At 44.1% G+C, this 25973-nt stretch overlaps 2 protein-coding genes across 2 annotated transcripts; both read left to right on the top strand.

Annotated features, from left to right (window-relative positions):
* The first annotated feature begins 2577 nt into the window (after positions 1 to 2577).
* Positions 2578 to 4177, top strand: LOC119019290 (beta-2 adrenergic receptor-like). Its single transcript, XM_037097744.1, has 2 exons — positions 2578 to 3446; positions 3688 to 4177. Exons 1-2 carry the CDS (start codon positions 2578 to 2580, stop codon positions 3761 to 3763), a joined length of 945 nt encoding a protein of 314 aa, XP_036953639.1. The 3' UTR covers positions 3764 to 4177.
* A 627-nt stretch (positions 4178 to 4804) lies between these two features.
* hic2 (hypermethylated in cancer 2) lies at positions 4805 to 19669 on the top strand. The gene is made up of 2 exons (XM_037097029.1): positions 4805 to 6320; positions 16904 to 19669. The coding sequence occupies exon 2, from the start codon at positions 17000 to 17002 to the stop codon at positions 18749 to 18751; it is 1752 nt and encodes a 583-aa protein (XP_036952924.1). The 5' UTR covers positions 4805 to 6320; positions 16904 to 16999; the 3' UTR covers positions 18752 to 19669.
* The last annotated feature ends 6304 nt before the right edge of the window (positions 19670 to 25973 follow it).

The following is a 25973-nucleotide window of genomic DNA, read 5'->3' on the forward strand; positions in this document are numbered from 1 at the left end:
GGAACTTGCTCCTGATGTGCATCTGCCTCTGCCATCAGTGAGGGGCCTGTGATGAGCTGGGGTTGTCTGGGGGTGCACTCTGCCCTCACCTGGAGACAGCTGGATTGGATCCAGCGACCCCGTGACCACATGAAAGGGATAAAGTGGTTCCTGATGGATGGAATATGAAATAATCTCAGATGGCAAAGAGGTGATACAATCACAGTGTCTTTAGCAAGAAGGGTATCTTGCTGGAGAAGGTGGTTTGTCATTTATTTATGATATAGAATATTCTTCCTCTTATTACACTATATATATGATGATCACAGCCAGGGTCAACACACTTCATGGTTCATACATGAACCTGCATGGATTTATTCAGGACAGGCCTACGTTTCTCCAAACAGAATACAGATGAATCACTTGCAGACCTTGTAATTTAATTCCAAGGTCTGCAAGTGACCTATTATCATCTATTAGTAGAGTTTAGATTCATCTATTAGTGGAGCTTCAATGTGTGTATTATAATGTTATAAACCTAAAAATACACACATGGAAACCTTATTAGCTCCACCGTGTCCTTACTTCTGTAACGTATATGTCATGTTTACGTGTTTGCTCGTTGTCGTTGGTTGTTGCATTGTTTATCTCTCTCTTTTTTTTTCACTGTAATTTTCTTTTGTTGCTGCCCAGGTCTTTGTCAAGCTTTTACTGTAACTGAGTTGCTGTATATCATGATTGTTGTTTTAAACATGTTTCTTGATTTTAGTTTTACAACTTGAAAACTGGCCTCTTGGCTAATTTACATGAATTCTTTAACATGCACTGTCCTTGAGAGATAAACTGAACAGCTTTGTCGTGAATACAAATTTACAAAGAAATGTTATGCTTTGATTGACACTGTCAGAGAGGCTTTAACTTAACTCCATGATGATTAATGGGGTTGTAGTGTGCAGTGGTGCTGAACTGGACTGCATAACACTGAGAGGTGTTTCTTATGTTTAGTTCACCACATTTAAAACAATCAGAGATCAGTCAGAATATTTTTCAATATTATGTCATCCAGCACAAGGCCACCACCCACCACGACCTCAATAATGAACATAAATGAAAAGTATTACTTTCTGGCAACAAAAACTGCCCTGAGGGTAAAACACAGCTACATTTTAAAGAAACATCACTTCGGAAACCATCATGTTTCAGAAAACACATTTGATGTGTGTTGTTGTGTTTTGGCCTTCAAGGCCACCATAATTATGATGAAAGCAGAATTAAAGGTAGAGCTGCTTATTAGACGGAATCACACTATATGTGTGTACCTAACAAGGTTGACAGTCAGTGTATTCATAGTATTCTGTCTACCTACATTTTCTGCCTTAAGTCGATTCATTTCCCAGCCACTAGAGGGAGCAGTAAGCCATTTAATTGTTTTCACTTGGAGGCCAAAAGACATGTCTCCACTGTGATAGTCATCACTTATCTTGTACCAAATAAGATAAATATTTTGATTTGACTGATTTTTTAAAATTGTTATTCCAGTTTGTAGTGTTGTAAATGTGTGAGCAGTTGATCTTCTCACAAACTGTTCCTCGCAGTGGCCATCATGATGCTTCACTGCTGTGCACAGAGGTGTTCTCTCTTAGATATAAACACACACCTCACTGATGGTAAAGCAGGGACAGAAATGGCAATAGGACCTAAAAGCTTAGAGGTGTAGAGTGTAAGATTACTATGTTGATAACTTTATTAAGGACACACTAACAATTGAGTAGAAAGGACTCTTATTAAGGCCAGACTCTCCGAACAGTTACCACATGACATACAGCCACAATTAAAGACGACTGGTCTTCTTAGTCTACGAATGCCCACTACTTAAAGTGTGTAGTTTCATAATAAGGCCTGTTGGAGAGGGTTCAGTACAGACGGGTTAAGTTGTTCTTATGTGGCCAACAAATGAAACTTGTTCCTACACTGTGAGCCACAACCACAACACTGCTGCACAGAGCAGTTTATAGCAGCAGGTCACTCTTTCTCTGCTCTCTTTCTTGCGTCCTAATAAATATGTCCTAGTGAGTGTTTCTCCATGCGGACATCTCAAATAGATACAAGGTTTAGCACATTTTCAGCAAAAAACTAATTTTTGATTTTAAAATGTAAGATTAGATTGTTGCACATCCTAAAGGCCTTTCTTGATGCTGTTTGGAAAATATATAAACTTATATATATAATCGTTTCACTGTTTTTTGGTTTGTTTGTTTGTTTGTTTTTTCAAATTGTATACAAAAGGCACCAGAGTGAGTACTGTTTAAAATGTGATGGTGACGTAAACTTGAAATTATTAAACCTGATAAAAGCCAATTGAGCAACAAAACGAAGGAGGAGGCTAACCCTCCTGATGATGCAGGTGTGATAATAAGTTGTTGTTGTTGTTTTCACCTCTGTGTGTTTTTGTCAGGCACCTGTTGACTTGTGATGCATGGGGAATTCATCCTCTCACATAAATCAGGGCAGACGTGAACACCCTCAGCTGCTCTGCCGCCTGCCTGTGCCGCGCAATGATCTGAACACACACACACACACACACACACCTCCGCACCTATGGGTAACAGCAGCCACGGTTTGTCTCTTGTGGTGCCCCTAAACAGCTTCGGCAATGTGTTGATATTTCTGTTCAGCGTGTTCCTGGCCGCGGCCATCATCTTCCTCAACGTGTCCGTCTCTCTGTCCATCCTGCTGAACAAGGCGCTGCGCAGCGAGAACCGCTTCATGTACATGCTGAGCACCTGCCTCAGCGACATCTGCACCGGAGTGTCCTATTACTATGTCGGCGTGCTCGATGTGAGGGACAACTTCGAGTCCCCCACGACCACTTTTTACATCGTCCCCACGTTTCTCGGGCTGTCCTACATGGCCATCCTGGCTGCTCAGGCGGACAGGTACCACGCGGTGGTGTCACCCTTTAAGTACTCGCAGCGCATGACCCGCAACAGGACCCTGATGGTCATCGTCGCCTACTGGGTTTACGCGTTCTTTATCGTGGGTGTGCACAACCTGGTGCCGCTCGGGGTGGCCAAAAAGATCACGAGCATGGGCACGTTTGTGGGGAACATACTGACGGTGACTATCATGATCGGGCTGAACATCAGACTGTTCATCATAGCCAGGTTCCAGCTGGAGAAGGAGCCCCCCTCCGAGGAGAGAGACAGCAAGCGCTCCTCCGTCTATCTCATCCTGGTGGTGGCCGTGTTTTTCCTGGGGACGTGGCTCCCCATTTTCTCCCACGTCATGGCCTGCAATCTAGCCAATTCGACTTGTTACACCTTCAGGAACGAAGGCACCGACCCTCTCCGCATTTTGCCCCGAGTTAACGCGTCCCTGACCCCCATCCTGTACATCAGAGGGTGCAGTGCGCTCAGGGTGACGCTGCTCACCAAAGTGTGGAGACACTGCTGCTGCAGGAGGAGCAGGTGAGAGGAGGTTGCAGCTCACCATATGGATTTCCATGTTCTGTGCTTTTATTATTATTATTATTATTATTATTATTATTATTATTATTATTATTATTATTATTATTTAAAACTTTATGGGTTTTTTAACGCTTTATCGTCGTCTTCATCCCTGTCATTAAATGTCAAGTGTTGGGTTGGTTTGACAGTGAGCACCCTGAAGTAACATTAATCCAGATGTCCTTTTTCTTCTCTTCCCAAGGCATCCTGGGAAACCTGGGCCCAAAGACACCCTGTCTCCGCGTCGTAAATTAAAAGTTGGCTGTGTTTCTAAGTAGACTTTGTTTTACACGCCGTGCCCAGCATGCACCAAACACAGCACAGACAGATGAGGACATGTCAACATGGGTGCTCCCCCGCTGTGACACACTCAGGACAAGTTCAGCCTATCAGGGATCACTGGGAGACGCTGGAAATGTCTCGTCATGTTCTAACAACGTTTTCCTTTTTACAGCTCAAGACAATGTGAGGTCTCTATTAAATGCATTCTCATGAACATTGCCAATGGAAAATGAATCTAGCTGTTATTATTTTTATATATACTACAGGCTGTGTCTCAGTAAAAGAAACAGTTGAAAGTGGCCATTAAAGAGGCACTGTGTAGTTTTGGAAAATAGCTTTATGAGCTCAGAAAGGTCATATTTACAATACGGATAATAATACAAGCTCAGAAATGTTTATTTATTTAACAATTGAATGAACGAGCTGTTCTCAGAGGAAAATAAGCTTCAGAGGAAAACTCTTTGAAGCCAGAAAGGTGGCAGGGTCCGCCACATATAAACAAAGTAAAACAGTATGACATTGTGTTGTCCTTTAAGGTCAGTTTGTGTATTGAGTCATGGAAACAAAGACAATTTTATTTAGTTTGTTTAAGCATGGAAATCTATCGATGACGTTCTGTCTCTTCTGATTAAAATGTATTCATAAAAAAAATACATAGTGCCCCTTTAACTGAAACCTAACTGTGGCAACTGTTGGAATTACTTTCAGGCGTGTCTGTTGATTGATTTTGTCCTCAGAGTCATAATCTTGTCTTAAAAGATTTCCTGATTAAAAACAATGAAAAAGTGACATTTGCAAAGAAAAGTATGTCGACACCTTCACTATGACTCGTTCTCTTCAGACTCCATCATCTTCACAGAGACCGCTGGATGCTTTTCTTACACATTAAAGGGGCTCTATGTAGTTTTGGAGAAAAGCAATTCAAACTCTTAATTTCAATATTTACAATTTTAATTAGGTAATAATACAATCTCAGATACATCTATCATTCCATAACTGAATAAACTAAAATAAGGTCCCCAGAACTCTGTTTGAATTTTAGAAAGGTGGCGGGGTCCGCCAAATGTAAACAAAGTAAAATGAGCATGCCACTGAGTTGTCCTTTAAGGTCGGCTTGTTTATTAAGTTTATTTAGTCATTATACAACTTTATAAACTGATTTTAACTACAGTGAGTGTGAAGTATTCACTGAAACGTGTGCATAAGGTGAAATAGTGTCTGATCATTGCCTCTGAGCGCCGCGATGATGCGCCTCAGGGTGCCGAGCTCCCCGCGGAGAATGCAGTTCCCACAGCAACCACAGAGAGGCAGGAGAGCACTATGGCACGTTGCCATGACTTCCAACATCCATGGAATGTGAACCATAAGCATAAAGCATGGCAGATTCCACTGACACAACATCCGGACCAGTCTGCGTCTCAGTAGTAGCAGCAGTTTGATGGGCACGAACACTGACTCTCTGATCAGCAGCCAGGTGCCACCAGCAGCTCGTTGATGGAGGTCCACTGTAGGTGAGACCCATCTGTAGGTCGCATCCTGGTTCCTATTGGCCGAGGGCAGGTCTGGGTGCCTCTGTGCTGAGAGGAGGAGCGAGCAGACCGTCACACTTCCGCACATCTGGTGCCCGTCTTTTGAACCACGTCCATCTAATTTCTGCTGATCCCTTTCAATTATTCCACAATCAGTCATCTTCAGATCTGACGAGGCTCTGAGCTCAAATGTGCAGCACCGAATGAGTTTATCACCTCAAATCCGAATGATAAACAGACATCAGAATAGACACTACTGACACAATTGTTTGCGCATATTTATATTTTATAGTCCAACAATAAAGACTCTGAAGCTGGCAGGGAAACATAGTGTGCACTGCAAAAAGTGTAAAGTTGCCTCATCGTTGCACAGGGCGTTCAGAATTTAAACCTGGTGATTTCATACAGCACATTTCATTCTATATGGTATTTTCTTCATTAAAAATTAAATCTCCGTCTTCGCTCCAGTACAACACACCTCCTGACACTTGTTTTTAGTCGCATATCGGTGAAACTGCACCCGAAACTCGCAGGTTTCGGCCGCACCCCTTTCATATAGTGCGCGATCTGTCTAATTATTCTTTCTTTAATTACACCTCAAGACTAAACATGGGACTATACAACTTGTCGTGCCAGTCATTTCTTGCAGCGGAGGGCTGCATGCAGCAGTGTAGGATCATGGCTGAGGCGTGCTGCTGCTGGGAGAAGAAGGCCTGAACACGGCAGGTCCCTCTCTCTCTCTCTGTCTTCTTCTTCTTCCTCTTCTTCCTCTCCTTCTTCTCCTCCTCCTCTCTGCCATCTTGCAGGTAAAGTTGCCTGCCAGGGGTCCTGGGCTGAGAAAGTGGCCAAACCCTCCCACAGTGGGATGTTTTCTCTGCTGCACTCTGGGCTGGTTTCTATTCAAATGTGGGTCAGGGGTGAGGAAGCCTAACGTCATAAGCTTGCAACATGGCGTCCCGAAGGCTGTGAGATGAGCAAGAGGATGGTAAAGAACGCTTGAGAACGATCCTACCGATGTAATAAGGTATTTAAATGGATTTATTTCTCTTTTGGGTGGCTTGTGAACGCGTAGCGGGGCTGCTTTCGCGTCCGTGTCGATCGGATCGTTTTTCTCGCAGCTGCTGCAGGATCGCAAGGGGTTTTTTTCGGCGCTACGTTGGTGTTTTTTTCCACGGCGTGCCAACAAAAAAAAAGGGGGCTCCGCCGGTGCCTATACCAGCCTCGCTTGGCAAGCCGAGGGATCGCACGGACTGGTCGCGGCTCCTGCTCGGAAACCGCAAAACATAAATCGTTCGCGAATGTTGGTGGCGTTTTTAATTTTGGCGTCGTGGGCTCGAGAGAGATGCCCCACAGGACTGAGTGTGTACCAAATAATTACCAAGGCTGCCTGGCAAAGGGACCCACACACACACACACACACACACACACACACACGGCTTCGTGGCTGCGCTGCACAGAAATGTAGAACTGTTTCCTCTCTTTCGCCTCGTTTTTCTCCGTTTTTTTTTTGTTTTATCATCACCCGATACGTTGAATTAATCGTTTGGCACGACTGCGAGAAACGACTTTGTTTGATATCGCGTGTCATCATAACACTGGCTGCTTTTTTAAAACCCCCTTCTTCTTCCAAACAGCAGCAAATAAACCGTAATTGTTATAAATTAAATATTTTTGCGCATTTTTACGCACGATATTCCGCGCAGTCCTCCCGATAACCACAGAGACGCTCCTCTTCGGTGTAACCTGCAGTGTTTATATGTAGGTTAAGGCACCTTGGTGTTGGGTAGGGTTAATTTAAAAAAAAAAAAGATTTAACAGGATTGACTCCAAATAAATGAACAAATAAAAACAACCATAAACCCAGCGCAATGTTAACACAGCTTCTTTCTGCTGTACAGCGTTGTCGTCTTGCACATTCACTCCATGGAGGGGGAATTGTGTACATCTTGATTGCCTATAGGTGGGCTACTGCCATACATTCGACCATCTTTGTGATCGGCTACAGTGTAGGGTGTAACGTTACAATGTGACCCAAAAACTGCTGCGCTTTTTTTTTCTTTTTAATATTATTATTATTATTATTTTAAGAAGCAGCGTTGCCAGATATGGATTTCCAGGTGCGAATTTGCAATTCTTGGAAGATAACACATGATGGAATCAAAATAAACCCACTGTCAGTTTGCCAGATGTTCGATTGTTAAAGTCACGATTGAGGCCAGCCACCAAACACTTGAAATGTTAAAGTATTTGTGCTCAGGTGTGAAGGCAGCTCAGGTGATGAGCGTAGTTAAAGTACCATGGGGCATGGAGGTAATGGGGCACAGGAATGTCGGTAATGTGGCCGCTGTCTGTCCTACAAGCAACTGTTTAGCTTCTGTGAGGACATTTTCAACTCCACACCTGTTTCAGTTTCAATCCCAGAAAAAAAGATGTACACCGCTGTCTATTAGGGTCAGTGTATCGTTGTAGCTGATGTGCATGCTGTGACTGAATATTCATTTCAGATTATAAGTTAATCAACCAATTTTTTTGTTTTTTTTTCTGTACGTTTTAGATGCTTTAGTGCAAAAAGTTGACGAGTGGTCCTCATTTGTCGTGCGCGTCCTCATTGTAGGTTCAGAGTCACGACGTGTTCCCTGTTTGTCATCCTGGCACGCTTGGCAACTTAGTTTCGGCACAGTCTTGCTTGCGGCTTAATCACACAGCCCTTTTTATACCTTTTGCGATTGAATACATCCAGGCCAGTTGTTGACGTAAACACAATTCAAGTAAGGGATTTGTTCGGGGTTTAGAAAATCATGATGCTTTACTAGTTTCTGAAAAGACTTGTCTAGATTCTTGTCTTTGGAAAGTTTAGTCACAACATTTGGGCAGTGTGACAGTAAATCCGCCTGTTTTCACAACCTCTTATCCCACTCAGGGTTGCAGCGTGCCGCAGCCTATAATATGAAGATTACAGGACTCTGTTTTGGCTGGTTACACCCAGCCAGAAGTGTTGTTGAAGTGAGCGGTTGCTCTGTCTGCCAGCCTGAAATTTGGCCTAACAATTAGCTGAATCGTGCTTTTCAACAATACGGCTACACAGCTGTACACAACACACTTTCGGAGGGCTTGATGTGGCGCACACTTTTCATACGCGCAGTCTAATTTTGGTGGGGCTTGTAAAGCTGGAACCGCCCTCCTGGCTGCGTTGAGTCGAGGGTTTGGTGATGCCCATGCTGCATCTCTAACAGTAATGAGCTTTGAAGACTGACAAGTAATCCCATTATTTTCAGGGCGGTGTCTTTTAAAATTAAACAGGTATGCAGAAGTGATGAAGTTGTGTGAGTGGGGATATTAGTGGGCGTTTTTAATTGGCCGATCCTCTTTCAGACAGATTAGATCTTACAGTGAAAATATATTACTCAAGCTATGTGCAGCAAGTGGGAAACTATAGTGAAAATCTGTAATAAAGTAACTGCTGTAGTCTCCTAGCTGCTCATCTCCGTATTCTGGCTGTTTACAAATGTACATTATATGCATGTACGTACACTAATGGGTGTGGAGCAAGTTAATTTAGCTCCTTTTAAAATGAGCCAAGTCAAGTCAACTGATCAGTGTGACTGGTTTCATTGATTACTATGGACTACAAAGTGGGGCCTGGAGGGTAATTCGAGGCCTGTGTGTGCGCCTCATGATCCTCATGATCGGGCCCGTTGGTCCTGCCTCACCCTGCTCGTCCCTTTGGCTCCTCGACACACGCACAGTATCCTGTGTACATTGTGATCACGGCTTACTGTGGCGTGTGTGTGTAGGCAGCGAAATGCAGTAAGGCTACTTAGGCTATATGTTCCGCTGACATGATAGGCGAGGACTTATAGATTGTGCTAGGCTGTCGTATCCATATGGATCCGACCGTTGCTTTTCTGTTCTGTGCGGCCTGTTTTGAGGGCAGTTTGCTTTCGTTGAGTGGCTGAAGCACCTCAGGGCAGGGTTGTTGTTGTTCTTTAAGAAGAAACAGTCTGTGGAATGTAGTGCTGATAGCCAGAAGGTTATGCAGTGTTTAAAGGCTGGAGGAGAAGGAGGAGGAGGTGGAGGAGGAGGAGGTGGTGGGGAAAGAAAGGGGGGGGGCAACTGTGTAAAACCTTGGACCATACAGGATCTTTCCTTACCCAACATGCCCTCTGTCCTTAGCCAAAGCATTAGCATCCAGGTCATGTGGATCTGCTGGCTTTTTACGGGTAGGGAAGGGGCCGGGGGTTTATCTCATCAACAGAGTTCATTCTCTCAAGACAGAGGTCACTTTATCACCCCAATCATATGTTGGTTTGTCAGTGACACAGTTGATTACTTCACTTTTGGCTTTTGCGGGCACATGGTTGGATGCAGCATGTGTTAGCCAGTGTTGCTGGGAGCCTCTGTGGACATCTCAGTGTTCATTTCAGTGTTTATTTAACACTGGGGGGGACACACAGAATATACATGTACACATGTATGAACCCATTACAGAGAAGGAGGCAGAGTGTAGTTGTAATGCAGCTTTTTTTCTTTTTTTGAAATAAACCCTAGTTGGTTTTGTAAGACACTATGTTAGATCTGGTTAAATACGTGGATTTGTTCATCTCAGAGTCGTGCATATAATCTTTTATTATCTTTTCTTTTTTTTGGATTAGAAAGAACACACATGCAGACATTTAACTAAAAAGTTAATACATAATCTGTATGGCAAAACATGTTTTAAGTTATTTTATTTTCCATTTTATTTTATTTAAGATATAAAATTATTTGCTAGTTTTGTTATCTGAAGTTAAAGCAACACACTCTATTTACACTATATTTAATAGGGCATTTGAAAGGAGCTGGCTAAAGCTAACTGACTCAACACTCAATTACAGATTACATAAAATGCTGTCAAACCTGAAAATATGAGATTAGTCACGTGTGCTTGGCAGGGAATTTAACCTGCGGCCGTTATGTTGATGCGTCCTGGTTCTCTAAAGTTACAGTTTCTCAGGGAAGTACTCCGACTCACTTTTTACTAACTTTATTGTGTTAAAGATCACATCAATCTCCACACAAAAGATCAATATCACAAAGAAAAAAAACATGCTTGAAAACGTTCACGCCATCAAAATATTAACAGTGATCCATCTGTAAAGAAGAATAAACATTGTTGGCGAGCACATGACTGCTGCGCTCTGCCTGCAGAAACACTGTCCTGTGCTGGCGTACTGCTTATTGTACCTCTTTAGTTATGACATTGAATTCTCCCATGCTGGTCGAATGTGTTTGTTTTGATTAGAACTGGCAGTTTGTCACAGTCTGTACTTTAAAAGTGAGGGGCTCGTGCCCAGATTGTGACGCAGCGACTGTCACGACAATTAACGTGAAGGGGTTTTGGAGGTGCGTGCTGTTTTTGTACACGTGACAGAGTGCACTTGTTGTTACCCCCTCCAGACTCAACTCTGGCGGTTGGGACTGCTATTACTTATGGGCAGCATGCAAATCACCAAACAAGTTCATCCAAGAACCGCTGTGGTGTTGGATATAAACCTTAAACCACTGGTGTGTCACTGGGCTGCAAGAAAATCCTGCAGGTTTAAAAAGGTGTCATGTACGCTGGACTTTGTTTTTATGTTTCTTTGGTTGTGCACATGTGGGATGATTCATGTGAAGAAGAGAGAGAGTCTTGCCTTTTTCTTTCCTTGCTGCACAGCGTTGGCATATCTGGGGTACACGGGAACCGTCAGGCCCCCTCCTGTGATGAAATGGCCGGTTCTCTTTTCATTCCACTGCACACTGGGCAGGACTTGTTTTTCTGCATCATGGCTGAACTGCCTGACAGAAAATGAGTCTTAATTGGAAGGGTTCTGCCCTCACTGCGGTAGGGACACTGTAATTCATGTACTGTAACACCTTCAGCCATGTAGCTCCAGGGTCATGCGCCTGTTCTGCAGCATTTGTATCCAACAGTTCTGCAGAGATCTGTGTCTCCAATTCAAGACAGATCCGCCTGTAACTCCCATAGTAATCTGTTTCGAGCTTTTGTACAGCAGGACGTCTCCCCTGCATCTTCTCTGAAGCAATTATGGTATCAGAATTGGATCAGTGTCCAGAATTCCAGCAGATACTCTGCATCAGAGCTGCTCACATTTTTGCCACAAAGACACGAGTAGAGGCAGGTTTTTATTTCCAGCAAAGAGCACAGCAGGTGATTTCACCAATTATCTCACCCTCGGAAGTCTCCATTTGGAACAAGTACTAAGTTTTAGATTAAACTTGAATTTTTTAAAAGCAACTAATTGACAGAGGGTCATGCCTAGTGCATTTACCCACACATAACTTTCTGCACTAACCTGATTCATTAAACATTATGGAAACAACAAACTGGGTTGCATTAAGTGAATTTAGGGAAAACACGGCATGATTTGGGCGAGACAAACCTTATTTCCTAACAAGGTTAAGGGGTTTTACTTTGATGCATGTGCATGCTAAGACTTGAGAAGACTTGAGAAGATCATGAACAATTAAACCTATACTGTAAAAGCTCTGTAAAGCATCTCAACTGCCTTTCCTTTATATGACAGAATTGGAAAAATATGATCAGGGTGAAAAGATACATGCTAATCACCTGCATGTAACCGCAGGTTTTATAGTCACCAGGTTACTGTGGTACATTTAAACACATTTTCCAATGTTTCTGCCTTAACGTGCTATTTATAAACGCAATGGCCATGCACTAGGGCTTCTAAAATGTGTTCTGAAAGTGAAATCATGATCAAATCATTAGTTGTTGTTGTTTTTTTAATAGATATATGCGGTTTCCTACAATGCAGCAGATATACTCAGGTGAAAAGGAATGTATAGAGTGCCAAGAAGCACAGCTGTCCCATTTGATCTCCTCATTGTACCGTGAGCCGTCTATCCACTCATGAGAGAACAGAAACTCAGATAATTGCAGTACCCACGAGTCCTGAATGGATCAGCCGTACCCATGCAGCAGCCTCAGCCATGTTGAAATGGCTCAGAGGTGCTCTGTGTTTGTATTTCAAACTGGCTTTGTACCATCCCCCCGAGCCCCTCCCCCACTCCCTCTGCCCACCAGCATACTCTCCGGGCGTGTGTGTGCTGTGTGTGCATGTGTTTTAAGTGCACTGTCTCTATAAGTGCTCGCGCACAAGGAGGCTTTTTGCTCGCGTACACGGCTGACTTCAGTCCCTTTCTGCTCGTTTGTCTCAAGTCACCACTGTACGTAATTCAAAAGAGATCGCCGCAAAAAAAAAAAAAAAAAAGGTAACCCCGCAATAAAGCCGAGGGTTGAATCTGTTTTTCTTGTTTGTGATTGGTGGTTGAGCGGGTGACCTTTCACAGTTGTAGGGTGTGTTTTGTTGTTGCGCCACAGGACTTTGCCTCACCTCTGCCCTCTCTCCTGGCTCGCTACCCTCTGTTCAGGAGATTAGTGCCACAGCCCACTGCTCTCTCAGCCACCTTCGCTGCATGTCCGCTGACTCTGAGAGGTTTGCCAGCTAACTGTTTAATCCATAAACTCCTTGGGAAGAGGCTGCAATGACAGGCGGCGGTAAATGAAGTCCAAACAGATCATCCAGGTCTCTGGTGTAACCTGTTTAATTGAGGGCGGACTGACATTAATTCACAGCTGGGGGGCACTTTGAGACTAGTTTTCATTCCTGAATCAGATATGTTACTCTGATCGCGTCTGCCCAAGAGTGTGTGTAAACATTCCCGTCGGCTCATCTTCTCATCAGGCACCCTGAAACAAGTCGAGGTTGAGGGCGAGCAGCAGGGTGCTGCGTTTTTTTTTTAAAAAGAGGCTTGCCCCGCTATCATCAAGCTGCAGTCAGTTTTTGTAAAGGTTAACACTGCAGGCAAGGTAAGCTGATCCCGTGCCTGTGCTTGAAGGGCACAGGATCATGCAGTCCGAGCCCAGAGCTGTCTTTAGTTGGTATGTGGTGCCATATTTGGTCAGAGCACGTATTGTTTCTCACGACCCTCCAGAGCAGCTATCTTGGCATCTCTGGACCTCACTGCCAGCCTTTGCGGACTGCCTTTTAAAAACCCAGGCATCCAGCCCTGCCGGAAATGCCGCTCGTCAACTCGGTAATCTTATACATGTGAACTAGTCGTCCTGCATACTGGAAACATGGTTGTAGCTGTTCTAGTAGGGTCTTCTTTCTAGTGCCCGATTCATCCCCGACTTTACACTATAGCTGCGAGGCCACAAAGCTGTAATAGAACATGGCCTCGATGTCATACTGAAAATGTTTCTGCAGCCTCGTACTGGCAGAAGCTGCCATGATGGTGCTGGCCTGTCTGTCCCCTGTGGTATTAAGCCTGCTTTCCTGGGCAGCACCATTGGAAGGGGAGCTGGGCCTACACGTGTCCCACCCTAGCAGCATATAGATCAGCCATAATCCATTAGCAGCTCCCTGGAATCCAGCCGGCACAGCACAGCACTGGAGGGGCCAGGGGGAGAGAGGGTAGCAGAGTGGGTGATGGCAGAGGGGGGGGGAGAAGGAGGGATGAGAAGAGGAGGGGGTGGGGGAGGGCTCTTTTTTTTTTTTTCTTCTTCTTCTCTAGAGCTGGCTTCTCTGCTCTGAGCCCAGCCCCTTTTTTATGTTGGTCTGCTGGAAAAAGCCTCTTGAACCCCCCCATAAAGGCTACAGAGGTGTGTGTGTGCGTGTGTGTGTGTGTGCGCGCGCGTGTGTGTTAGTTAAGAGACTTGACTGATATATGGCTTCCTGGCTGGCATCATAGCATGGAGAAAGAGGGCTGCTAGAGGAAAAAGGGCCTCCCCTTCTTTTCTCCAGCAGCCCTCGTCTCCATTACTGCCTGCAGGGTTGAGCGGCGCACACCTCTGTAGCACATTGTGCGATTAGCCGCAGATCTGGGTTATGTATTCCAGAATAGCTCATTATAATTCTCGTCGGGCGACGGGGAACTGTTCCGGGGATGTGTCTGAATGCCCGGCGAGAGGCTGGCGACGATAGGGAGAAAAGGAGGAGAGGAGCAGAGGAAAGACGGACGGGGGAGGGGAGGCAAGAGAAGAAGTGTCAGAGCAGAGGAGGCAAGCCCAGGCCTGGACCTGAGAGTAATGATCACTCCAGCTGATTGTATCAGTGAGCCTGACTGTTCCCACAGAGCTGGCTCTGATGCACCAGCAAGCTGTTCCCAGTTTTCACCTGGTTGTTGTTGCAAGATATTCAGTGTCGCCTATAACAGACTATTCCTAACTACCCAACAACAACAAATCCCCTTCATATGTTACGATACAATATACTTTATTGTGCCTGTGGGTAAGTTTGTCTTGTACTCAAATGCTGTGCTCATAACTGTGCCCAAGTTGTCACCTATAGTTGTCGTGAGTTGTTCACCCATCATCTGCATAGTGATTGCAGAGGTTCACCAAGGGGCCTTGGCTGATGTATTCAAAGCTCTGCTGAAGAATGTTGTGACACAGCATGCCATTATTTTGCTGGAAATGTCAGATTCCTCGATGGAGGGTGTAGATCCAACACGAGCTCGCTAAAACTGATTCATTGCGACTGAACTGATTGGTTAAAGGAACAGATGAGAAAACATTTGTGGGGATGCTGAAGCAGTGGTTCTTGGTTAGTATAGCCGCAGATACACATTTCTTCAGCTCTCCTGCATAAAATCACTTAACAAATGCTTACAAAAATATCACTATTTTTGACTGAATACCTCAATCAACATTGTAGGGATCACTCTTTCTTTAACAAAATATTTACATTTTTGATCAATACTTATCAGTAATGCCTTGTAAAAGGCTTGAAAAAACACTTATCACGCCATATCACAACGTGAAAAATCTAAATTAATATTGTCTCATCATAAGCTACATATATTTGCATAGATTCAGCTGTCAGATGAAACTTTATTCTAGAGTCGTGAGCCCTCCTTCTTTCCTGCTGTGTGTTATGAAATATGATTTTCTGTAAATCTCTCGGTTGGCACCGAGTTGAAATGGCACATTTTCACATGTATTTACGGCTCGAGTTAAGCATTTCTCTACATTACTGTGTAATCTCTTGTAATACGGTATACGGCATGCTCTGATCAGGGGCATTAAAGATGTGTGTCCATTTTCCCAGCATGCCCAGGGCTTTATGAACATGCTAACATGAGTCAAGGGTAGACTCCTGCTGCTTCAGCTGAAGCACATTACTGCCATCGCTCTCGCTCTTTGCCTCTTTTGCATTCAGTTTCTTTAACAAAGTTCCTGTTTTCACTGTCGGACAAGAATTAGAGCACAGCGGTATAAAATGGGCCATCACGCATGTAGTTTAAGGGTGAACGAGATTCATCTGTCCTAATTCCATAAATGAGGGCCTCTCTGGTGGATCAGGTGTTGCCGTCCTTATCTTCGGGCCACACCCTCTGCCCCCCTCTTCTGCCCTATCTACTGTGTAGTTTTACCTGCTCAGGTGTCACCTAATCCTTCCCCGCGGCCCTGCTGTGCCACCGACCCCCACCCCCTGACAATAGCGCAGGGCTGACATTACCATGACCTAATGGAGGCTAGAGCGAGCCGAGTTTCCAAAGAGGGCACCCCACCGAAACTAGAGTTGCTCCACAGAGATAGAGAGAAGGGGAACGTAGGGGAGGCGCCTAAGAAAAGTGGTTACTTTACCCTTTCTTCTCCTCCGCCCCTTTGGCTTTTGTGCCAGAACAGTGGCAATGTGTACAATCAGAACCTGATCTATGTAGGGTTGCAATTTGTTTAAAAAGGAAGATGAGAGGAGAGGAGGGCTTCCAGTTTCTGAGCTGCCATGTGATTATGTGGCACGCTGTGTTAACAGTTTGCTAATTTCCCCAGGAGAACCAAAAGCTTGGATTGATGTTCCCACAGTGGGTGTCGCAACCCACGCAGTTTAATTGTTAAATATGTCAGGCATGCAACTCTGTAACCATCGGCTTTTAACACCTGTATTAAATTTGAATCCCGCTTACGACTACAACAAACAAGCGCTGCACCTGACGCTGATTTCTGTTGCCGATTGATCTGTTAACCTTTTTCGCGGTTGATCAATGAGTTTGGTCTATAAAATGTCAAACAAATAGTGAAAAATGTCTGTGTTTCCCTAAGCCTAGGATGACAAGCACATGCTTTTTTTTGGCCCCAATCCAAAGATTTTCACTTCCCTGTCATAGTGATGTCAAAAAAGCATTAAATATTCAAAATGTGCAAGCTGAAATGAGAAAAATGTACTTGACTGATTATTATAATAGTTGGCGACTGATTTAAAGGTCCTACTTGTAAGAAAATGTGTTTTTGAGTCTCATTCCCAGCTTTTCTTAGTTTCTTGTTTTTATTAGTTGGCAACCAATCAATGAACTGATCTGTTGTTGCAGCTCTCCAATAAAGCAGAATCAAACCTAACTTGTAAAAAAACCAGATTTCTTTTGAACGAGACAAGCTCCATTTTGACGTGAAAGCCTTTGCATGTTACATTGACTAAGCAAATGCTGCTCGATCACCATTTTTATGTTTGTGATGAACTGCCTGCCATTTGTCATTTATCAGTCTAGCATTTCTTGTTGTCTTCAATGAAAAAACCAACCACTCTTCTTTGTTTTGTGTTCCAGCTTCAGGTGGTGCTCGTGTAGGAAGAGAGAGAGAGAGAGAGAGAGAGAGAGAGAAAGAGAAGGAGAGAGAAAGAGAAGGAAAGAAAGAAGGTGGAAATGGAACTGCCAAATCATGCCAAACAACTGCTGCTGCAACTCAACCAGCAGAGAGCCAAGGGCTTCCTGTGTGATGTTATCATCGTGGTGGAGAATGCGCTCTTTCGTGCCCACAAGAACATCCTGGCGGCGAGCAGCATCTACTTCAAATCTTTGGTCCTCCACGATAACCTCATTAACCTCGACACAGAGATGGTTAACCCCTCTGTATTCAGACAAGTTCTGGACTTCATCTACACTGGGAAGCTCCTGTCCTCGTCGGAGCAGAGCAGTGAGCAGAACTTCAGTGCCCTCTTAACCGCAGCCAGCTACCTCCAGCTCCATGACCTCGCCGCTCTGTGCAGAAAGAAGCTTAAGCGCAATGGCGGGAAACCCCTGCCAGGTAAACCCTCCACTCCAGGTCCCCTTAGCCGCTTACGCATCAACAACCAGCGCCTTTCCTCTTCTACCCCCGCTGGCCCTAAAAACCACTATCCTCTGACCCCTTCCGATGCCGACCAGCCACAGCCAGATGAAGGCCTTCGGGACAAGCTCTCAGATGACGAAATGTTTGTCGGCAGCACTGGGAGGAATGGGAATGGGGGGAATGGCGGCAGTAACGGTAACCTCAGCAGTGGAGGAAGTGCTGGGGAGCCAGACCTTGGACTAGACCTGTCCAAGAAGAGCCCTCCATCTGCGGGCACAGCCACTGACGCCCTCAGCCCACACAGCAACTCCCAAGAATCCCCGCAATCTGCCTCAGTATCCACAACCAACAGTGCCTCACTGGATGACTCGTCTACCACCCTACCAGGTGGAGACACCTGTGGCTCAGAGAACATGGAGCTCAACTCCTCTTCTAAAGCCTCAGAGGAAACTGGAAACCAGCCTGATGGCCCCCCACCCCAGAAGAAATCCCGGCAGGGTGCTCGCAAGAATGAATGGCCTAAGAAAGAGGCGTCAGGGTTGAAGTCAGAAGATCATGACAGGCCCCTGGTTAATGGGGTGATCGTGGTTCCTAAAGATGGCCGCTCCTCTGGGGCTGGAGGGGGCAGCGGCAGCAGCTTCACCTCTGACCAGTGCAAAGATGAGGAGGAAGGTGGGGAGAACGGCCAAGACCACAGTGAAGAGAGCGGGCAAAGTGACGGAGAGAGTGCAGGAGGTGGAGGAGGAACAGGAGGGGGACAAAGCGCCAACTACGTGTACCGGCAGGAGGGCTTCGAGCCAGCGTTTGGAGACAACCTCTATGTGTGCATTCCCTGTGGTAAGGGCTTCCCCAGTTCTGAGCAGCTCAATGCTCACGTGGAGACACACACCGAGGATGAGCTCTACATCAAAGAAGGGGGAGGGACCTTTGTGAAGGAGGAAGATGAGGAGGAGGCGGAGGACCTATCTGCCCCCACGGGCCCCTCCAACTTTGGCTCTGAAGCGCGTCCGTTCAAGTGTACAGTCTGCAGTAAGAGCTACAAAGACCCGGCAACGCTGAGACAACATGAAAAGAGCCATTGGCTGACCAGGCCTTTCCCCTGCAACATCTGTGGCAAAATGTTCACCCAGAGGGGCACCATGACGCGCCACATGCGCAGCCACCTCGGCCTCAAGCCGTTTGCGTGTGAGGAGTGTGGCATGCGCTTCACGCGCCAGTACCGTCTGACAGAGCACATGCGTGTCCACTCTGGGGAGAAGCCGTACGAATGCCAGCTTTGCGGGGGGAAGTTTACCCAGCAGCGCAACCTCATCAGTCACCTGAGAATGCACACCTCACCCTCTTAGAAATGCATCAAGCCAAAGAACTCTGGGAATAGAAACAAACAAAAAAAAAAAACATTTCTCTACCTTTTTTTTCCCATCTCAACAGCAAAGAAACGCACACGTACACGTTCACACGCAGACACAAACACAGTTCAACATGTTTATTCCAGTTTATGATGCCCTGGCTAAGTGAATGATGTAGCTGTTAGCCACAGTGGGCTCTTGGTGAGGATCATGGATCATGTCACCATAATATAACAAGTGACGTCTGCTCACCTCTCAGGAGTTCTCGAGAGACAATTACTCCTGTCTCTCTCCAAAGTCACAAAGCCATGGTGGAGTGGCACGACTTCTGGTCTGCGTTGCAAGTCTGTCAAATGTGAATGTGGGTACTGATATGTCAAGCCCACCCCCACCCCCACCCCCCACCTCATATCCCAGCCTTTCTACACTTTACCTGTGAGTGCTGAGTTTCTCAGATTGTTCCTCACGCCGAAGAACTCCAGAGTCCCCACTGTACTCCAGCGCTACCTTAACCAAAAAGAAAACCCGTGCAAACAATACTGGCAATAATTCAGCAAAAAGATTATTTCTACCCTGACAGCTTTATATCCTCTGTTATGTTGGTGATGGGGATCTGTATGTAAGAGGAGGGGTAACTGGGTTTGGGACCATCTCCAAGCTTTAACTGAAAGTCCTGAAGGAAGGTTTGTGGTGGGATGACATTGGATTAAGTTTCAGTTTTACAGACAGCAAATACTCCTCTCTGCAGCTGTTTGCAGTGACAGAGCGGCTTTTCATTGTTTTTTGTTTTTTTTTTCGGTTTTGCCTGCTAGTGCTCCCAGGAGTGAACCCTGGTTGGAAAGATGAACCCCTCGAGGTACTTTTGTTTTACTTAAAGGACTTGTAATGTTTCAGTGAATGTTTAAACTGGAAGGTCTTGGGATTTTTCTTGTGGAGGGGGAGGGGGGGATTGCGGGTGGGGGTGGGGTAGTTTGACGGGGGGGTAAGAAAAAGTTTTTAGACTGAACATTATGTTCAGTGGGTATGTTTTTATTTTTTTGTCTGTATAGCTTTCCTCCCCTCATAAAAAAGAAAAGTCTATTTATATAGGCTTGTGACCTCGCTACCTCTGATTACTCTTACGAACTCTATGTTGATTAGTTGAAAGTTCCTATGTAATTAATTGTAAAAAGTGTGTAGATTATGGTAACTTTTCACCTAATGCTTTAACCTGCCCATCTCTCAACACAGGTTTTTAATGCTCATAGATTTTACACATTTAATATTGTTTTAGCTGTTGTTTTTACTTGTCAAATATAGCTTTTTTTTTTTTTTTTTCCTGGGCGCCCTGCTCAGTGTGGCGCCCACCTCAAAGTGTACTGTAGCTTCCCTGCCTGGAGCAAATAGTGGTTAGTTAGTGTAGATGTATAGTGTTCCAAAGATCTTTTGAATGTTGAGGAGAACAGAGCTAACTAACAAACATTGCTAGACAAGTTCATAACCAAAGTTTTTAAAAAAAAGATGTACTTAAGATATATAGCATACTAAATTATTTCACATTTTTGATTTTTCTTTTTGCTGTATAAAACAAATTTATGAATTATATTCTAAGTCCAGACAAAGAAAATCCACTCTTTTTAATGGAGTTTTGGCCAATGACTCTGACACTGAGGAAGGTTCTCGTGGTTTGCAAGGAAAGCTTGTGCTGATTGGTGGGCTGGTATAACGTAAACTTTACCATCTAATGAAAAAAATTGGTAAAGTTTTAAAACATGTTCCTACCGAACATGTTTTTTTTTTCCCCTGTTTCTTTTTGTTTGTATCCAGAGTCCTTATCACTTTATATTCCCTGACTTTAAAAACAGGACTCGATGAAATTGTATGTGTTCTGTTCAGACCAAAAAAAAAAACAAGAAAAAGAAAAAAAAGATAGGAATTATAATCAGAATTTTAATGTGAAGTTCAAGTTGCTTGTTAGTTTTTTGAGCCAGACTTGTGAAAACTTGTAATAAGAAGGGAGAAGCAGAGATGCACTGGACAGCTGGACAGCTCATTGGTCTCCTGCAGCATCCTTTTTTTTTTGTTTGTTTTCTGATTGTATTCCATTATATCGCAGAATGATTTTTAAATTATTTTTTAAACCTCTAAAGCTTTACCTCATCGTAAGCAACCATAAGTTGGGAACGGCCCCTCTGTCGTCTGTGGGTTTCACTGACACCTGTCCAGTGTATCTATTCTTAACAGTTACACTGTGGAGCATGAACCTTCACTACAAGTTTTTGGTATAGGCATTCCTCTGTTATGTTGGTTTAACTGTCCTCTTGATTTTTTTTTTTTGATTTTTTTTTTTTTTTTATTCCTCTTTCGTCCTCATGTTATGGTCTGTGAAATGTTTGTTATAATAGGGATGCAGCTACAGTTACACAAACATCACTACCGTTTTAAGGTACCTGCGTCCTGGACTCCCTGAGTTGTTACATGGTTATGTTGGATGTTGGTGTCTTGCTGTTAAGCAGTTGCTGTTTAGTGATTGCATGGTACATCTACGCATTTTTCACACTCCCCCAACCCCCCCCACCCCCTCAACTACAAACACGTTATTTATCGCCTGATCCATTGTTGCTTGTGACCTCTTCTAGCTTAAGAGGGAGTCCACAATGCATTGCCTTCAAACGTTATTGTACTTGTCAGCACTTAATGCAGTACAGCGTAATGTCTGTCGTGCAAAAAGGTGTTTTTACAACAAGATCTCTAGCCATCTCTGCAAAAGACTTTGCAGCTGCATTTGAATGCTCGCTTGTCTGACATAACGAAGAAAAAAAAATACTACGAACTCCAAACTGTGACCATACTACTACTACTACTACTACTACTATTACTACTACTAGTACTACTACTATTCAAATACTTCAGGGATTGTTCTGCATCTGTGAATGCAGACTCTCAGCTACATTTGTAAGACATGGTATTGTATCGATTTCTCTGTATTTTAATCATGGGAAAAGCAAAACACTAGTTTCATATTTAAGACGAACAGGGGGTACTTTTTCAACTAACACAAAGAGCCTTGACAAAAGGCGAGGCAGCTCGAAACAAGTCTACATTTTTAGTTAGTAACACAGAAATAGTTGCAAAGTTGTACAAAGAAACTAAGAAGAAAAAAAAAAAAAAAAGCTCATACCCAAATCCACAAACTATTTTTTAAACCAAAGCACATTTGAATGATTATGGAACCATGTATGGCTCTAAAAAAAGAAACATATGTATTTATCTCATTGTTTACATAAACTTTTACAGTTTTACAGACCTCAGTCGAGGCTCGGCCAGTCAGAGAGGTGGCTTTGTGTGTTTATTGTTTTTATTTTATTTTTATTTTTTTTAAAGATGCTTTTCCACAGAGGTTGCTGCCAAAACAAAAGCATAGCGTCAAACCTGGGGTGAACTGCTGCATATTCAATTAAGGGGAGGGGTGTGTGGTTTAGGGGCAACCCCGACGACCCCCCCCCCCCCTTCTGCCAGCTGGCTTTGGGGTGACCCTGCGCCCCAGTCCCCCCTGCCCTCTGGCCTGTCTTCAGATGGGACTGCAGCATTAGAGGGGGGGTGGGCAGTGCGTCCTTGACGTATTAATCAAAAGAATTGCTAGCCAGGGTCTTTAGCTCAATGTTGTGTCTCTGTGTTTACCCAAATGCACTTGAGGACTACCTCTGCTGATTGGGTCTCTTAATATGTAGGAGTGTGTGGGTGATGCTTGAATGGTTGGGGCTGTTTTAAGTAACATGGTACATCTCTTATGCTGGCGGTTCTTGAAACTTAACTGGAGAATGTAGAAGAATGTTCAGTGCATGTAAACAGGCTTATCTGGTAGTCTTAACTGTGAATGTTATTATCGTATATTTCTGATTTTATGATGTTTTTTTGTTTGTTTTTTTTTAAGCTGCCTGTGTTTTGTGGGTTTTAAGCAGCACAAAACCTCTGGCTGGCCGGGCCTCATACAAAGTTGGTGCAAACACTTATTGACAGTGTTCTTTTTTTATCAAATGTCTATTGTCAGTGATGAATGTATTTATTTCTGGTCCTGCCCTCACCTCTGAAGAGAATATGCTCAGTGTGTGAGACTGAGGTGGAGGCAGGACCCCCTTTTTATTTTTTGTTTTGAGGATTTCAAGCTGAGAATCAAAAATGAGACACAAGACATAGCCATTAACCACAATCTGTGAAGTTTTTTTTTTTTTTGTGGGAGAACTATTTTTATTTTTTTTTCAACTCAAAGAAAAATGGTCTATGGCATTTAATATCTTCTTTCTCAGTTACACCTGACAGTCTGTAGGGTTTTGATTTCATGTGATTCACTATGGGTGTTTTTTTTTTTTTTTTTTTGCCCATGTGTTCTTGGGTTCTCACTGAATGACTGCACACCGGGGGGAGTTGAACTTTAACCCCTTGTGTGTGTCTGTGGACACAGGCAGGTTGCTGTGACCTGCCTGTACAGAAAAGGAGGCTACTGTATCTCTTCAAACTTGCTCGCCCTGGGTGTTGCCACGCTGCTGCCATTAGGAGAAAAACACATCACACACCAAAACATGCACATAATCGACACACCGCTGAATGGTCTTGTGACTGTTGTTACGTTTCTTGTCTTAAACCACTTCTTCCATCTCCTTTTTTTCATGATGTACGTGTTTTTTAGAGTCTTGTAGTTCCACGTCAGAGGGTTTTAGAAACGTTGGGTGAGATAGCTTTACTAAGTGCACTTTGTATGTTTTTCAAAGCCTCTGGGAAGACCCGGGTGCTCTCATATCAGTTCCCATTTAACTGATTGTTTACTCTTTGTCTTTCTCTTCTTACCTCATCATTGTTCCTGTATGTTTGTTGAAGTATCATATCATTATGCAGTGTTACAAAAGCTTTAAAAGTGAATATACAAAGCAGGAAACGCGGGCCGAGCCACTGTTCCTCGGACCTGAGCATTCAAGTTTCCATCTCATTTCTTGATGTTATCGTCGTGACACCTCTTTGCGGTTGTTACCACCATCTTCCTCTCCAGGCGTTTTGTATAGTAGAGGGGCTGGTCTGTCCAGTTATTACGGAGATGCTCCCTCTTACCTCGGCAGACTTAACCAAAGCCAGTTTTTAAAATGGCCTCTGGTGCCATTAAAGCATGTCTAAGCTTTACTGTCCCTTGCTTTATCTCAGATACACCTGACCCCAGCCCCTCCCTTCAGCCCTTTGACCCCTCTGCATTGTTTTCCGCACAGGCAATTGTATCCTCTGCTCTGCTGCATTTTTACATTTCACATCAGTATTTACTGTACCTCCAGTGACGTTGTGCAGTAGTGAGTAAACAAAAAACAGAACACACCAAATTACCTCAAAACGTTCAGTGTTTACAGAATTGTGCTATCTTGCCATCACATCTCAGCATTTGTATTTTTTTTTTGCCGTCCATCTGTAACCAAAATATGCTTGGAGTTTGTAGCAGCATGTTTCCATATGTCACCTTTTTAAAAAAAAATTAATTTACATCTGTTTATGAATTGACAAAGGCACAGTGTCACCTCGAATGTGCACCGCGTTAATGGAAAGACTAGCTGCTAAAGAAATGGTACTTGAAGAGTTGATTAGCGGAGTTGCCCATGAAGTGGGTGTATCAGGCTTCCTCTCTGGTCTGTTTTCTTCAGGAAGAGCCTCTCAATAATGTATCAGTATCCGTTGGCTGAGAGGCTCTGGAATGGACATGTAGGGTCTTTGCTGATGAATAATTAAAGGCAGAGAACCCCCCCTCCCCCTTGGCAAACACACTACACATGCAAAGGTGAACACACCCAGGTGCACTTTTTTCCCGGCATGTATGCATGCGCACCTCCACTCATGCAAACGCAAATGCCATCGTCTAGACTTCAAACACCGACCTAACATGCACACACCAGTATTTAAGGTGAGATTCTCTGACCCCCCCCCCCCCCCCTTTTTTTTTGTGGCTCTTGGCAGCACCCAGGCCGGGCTCTCTCCCTCTCTTTATCTCCACTCCTCTGAGAGCTCGTATTCAGGTCAGAGCCGCCGCCGTGCACAGTGACGGGGCTCGCAAACTCAAAGTGTCATAAAAGTGTAATACAGCTGACCTCAGCACTCACAACCTTGCAGTCTTAATGTACAGCAGTGAGGAAAAAATAAACTGTTATTTTATGATCTTTTCATTAAAAGCTTGATTGAAAACCAACGCCTGGTCTTTGACTTTGTTTTAGTTTTGTGTCCCTGCCCTGAGAGCAGGTCTGATTCTGTCGTTGGGTTCAGTGTAAAGCGATCCTGTTCATAGATGATTATCTGATGGGTAACGTCTTCCGACTAACAGGTCACATGTTTCTTGTTTCATTTCAGGTATAACTAGCCTGTGCTGTATGCCGCAGGGTTAATTTGTGTACATTTTCTGAACATGCCAAAGAGACATGTTATGTGGTGGCTTGCATGTGTATTTCATTCCTCTGAAATGAAAAACCTGTTGGTAGTCTTCTCAGACGGTAAGGCCCACACACACGTGAGAGTGAAGTGAGTGCAGGTTATGTGACAAAATAACAGTCGACAGTTAATGCCCTGCTTTAATTAACAATTTGTATCATTCAGTGTTTGACTGAGGCATTGACTTAATTTTTCAGTTAGCTCCTAGTGTTGCAAGCAAGTTTCCTGCCAAGAGACATAATGACTTAATGCCCTCTTCGTATCTCTTTAAAGGGTACTTTCACCCAGAAATTAGAGTTGTTATTCACTAACCTCCGTGCTGATGGAAAGTTGCATGAAGGTTCCTTGGCAGCAAAACATTTCTTTAAATTCATACCACACAACTGAAGTGGATGGGCACTTATTGTCAAAGAGAAAAAAAAACAGTTTCAAAATACAAACTCTGGCTCTGTACAGCTTGTCAGGCAGATTGCAGGTCTCTGGTCACTCAGAAGCTACAGTTAAAAAAAGAGGGTGTAGATAAAATAATTTCAAGTCAATTTGGGATCTTTGGGATTCTAGAGACTTGAGATATTGCTGGGCCAGTTGTATGTTTCATGTAGTTTTCCCGTTGTGTTTGTTTTTGCGTTTTACTGCAAAGCCACATCTACTGAAGTTGTTTAGGAGAATATTGGACAACTGAGAAATATGGACCTATGAGGTGAGGTACAGAGGCAGGTAAAATACGAGAGTGTTTGAGTGACTCGCAGGAAGTTGTTGAATGTGTCCATCCTGTCACCCAGCAGTC

Source organism: Acanthopagrus latus, chromosome 5 (assembly GCF_904848185.1).
Source record: "Acanthopagrus latus isolate v.2019 chromosome 5, fAcaLat1.1, whole genome shotgun sequence".
Lineage (NCBI taxonomy): Eukaryota > Metazoa > Chordata > Actinopteri > Spariformes > Sparidae > Acanthopagrus > Acanthopagrus latus.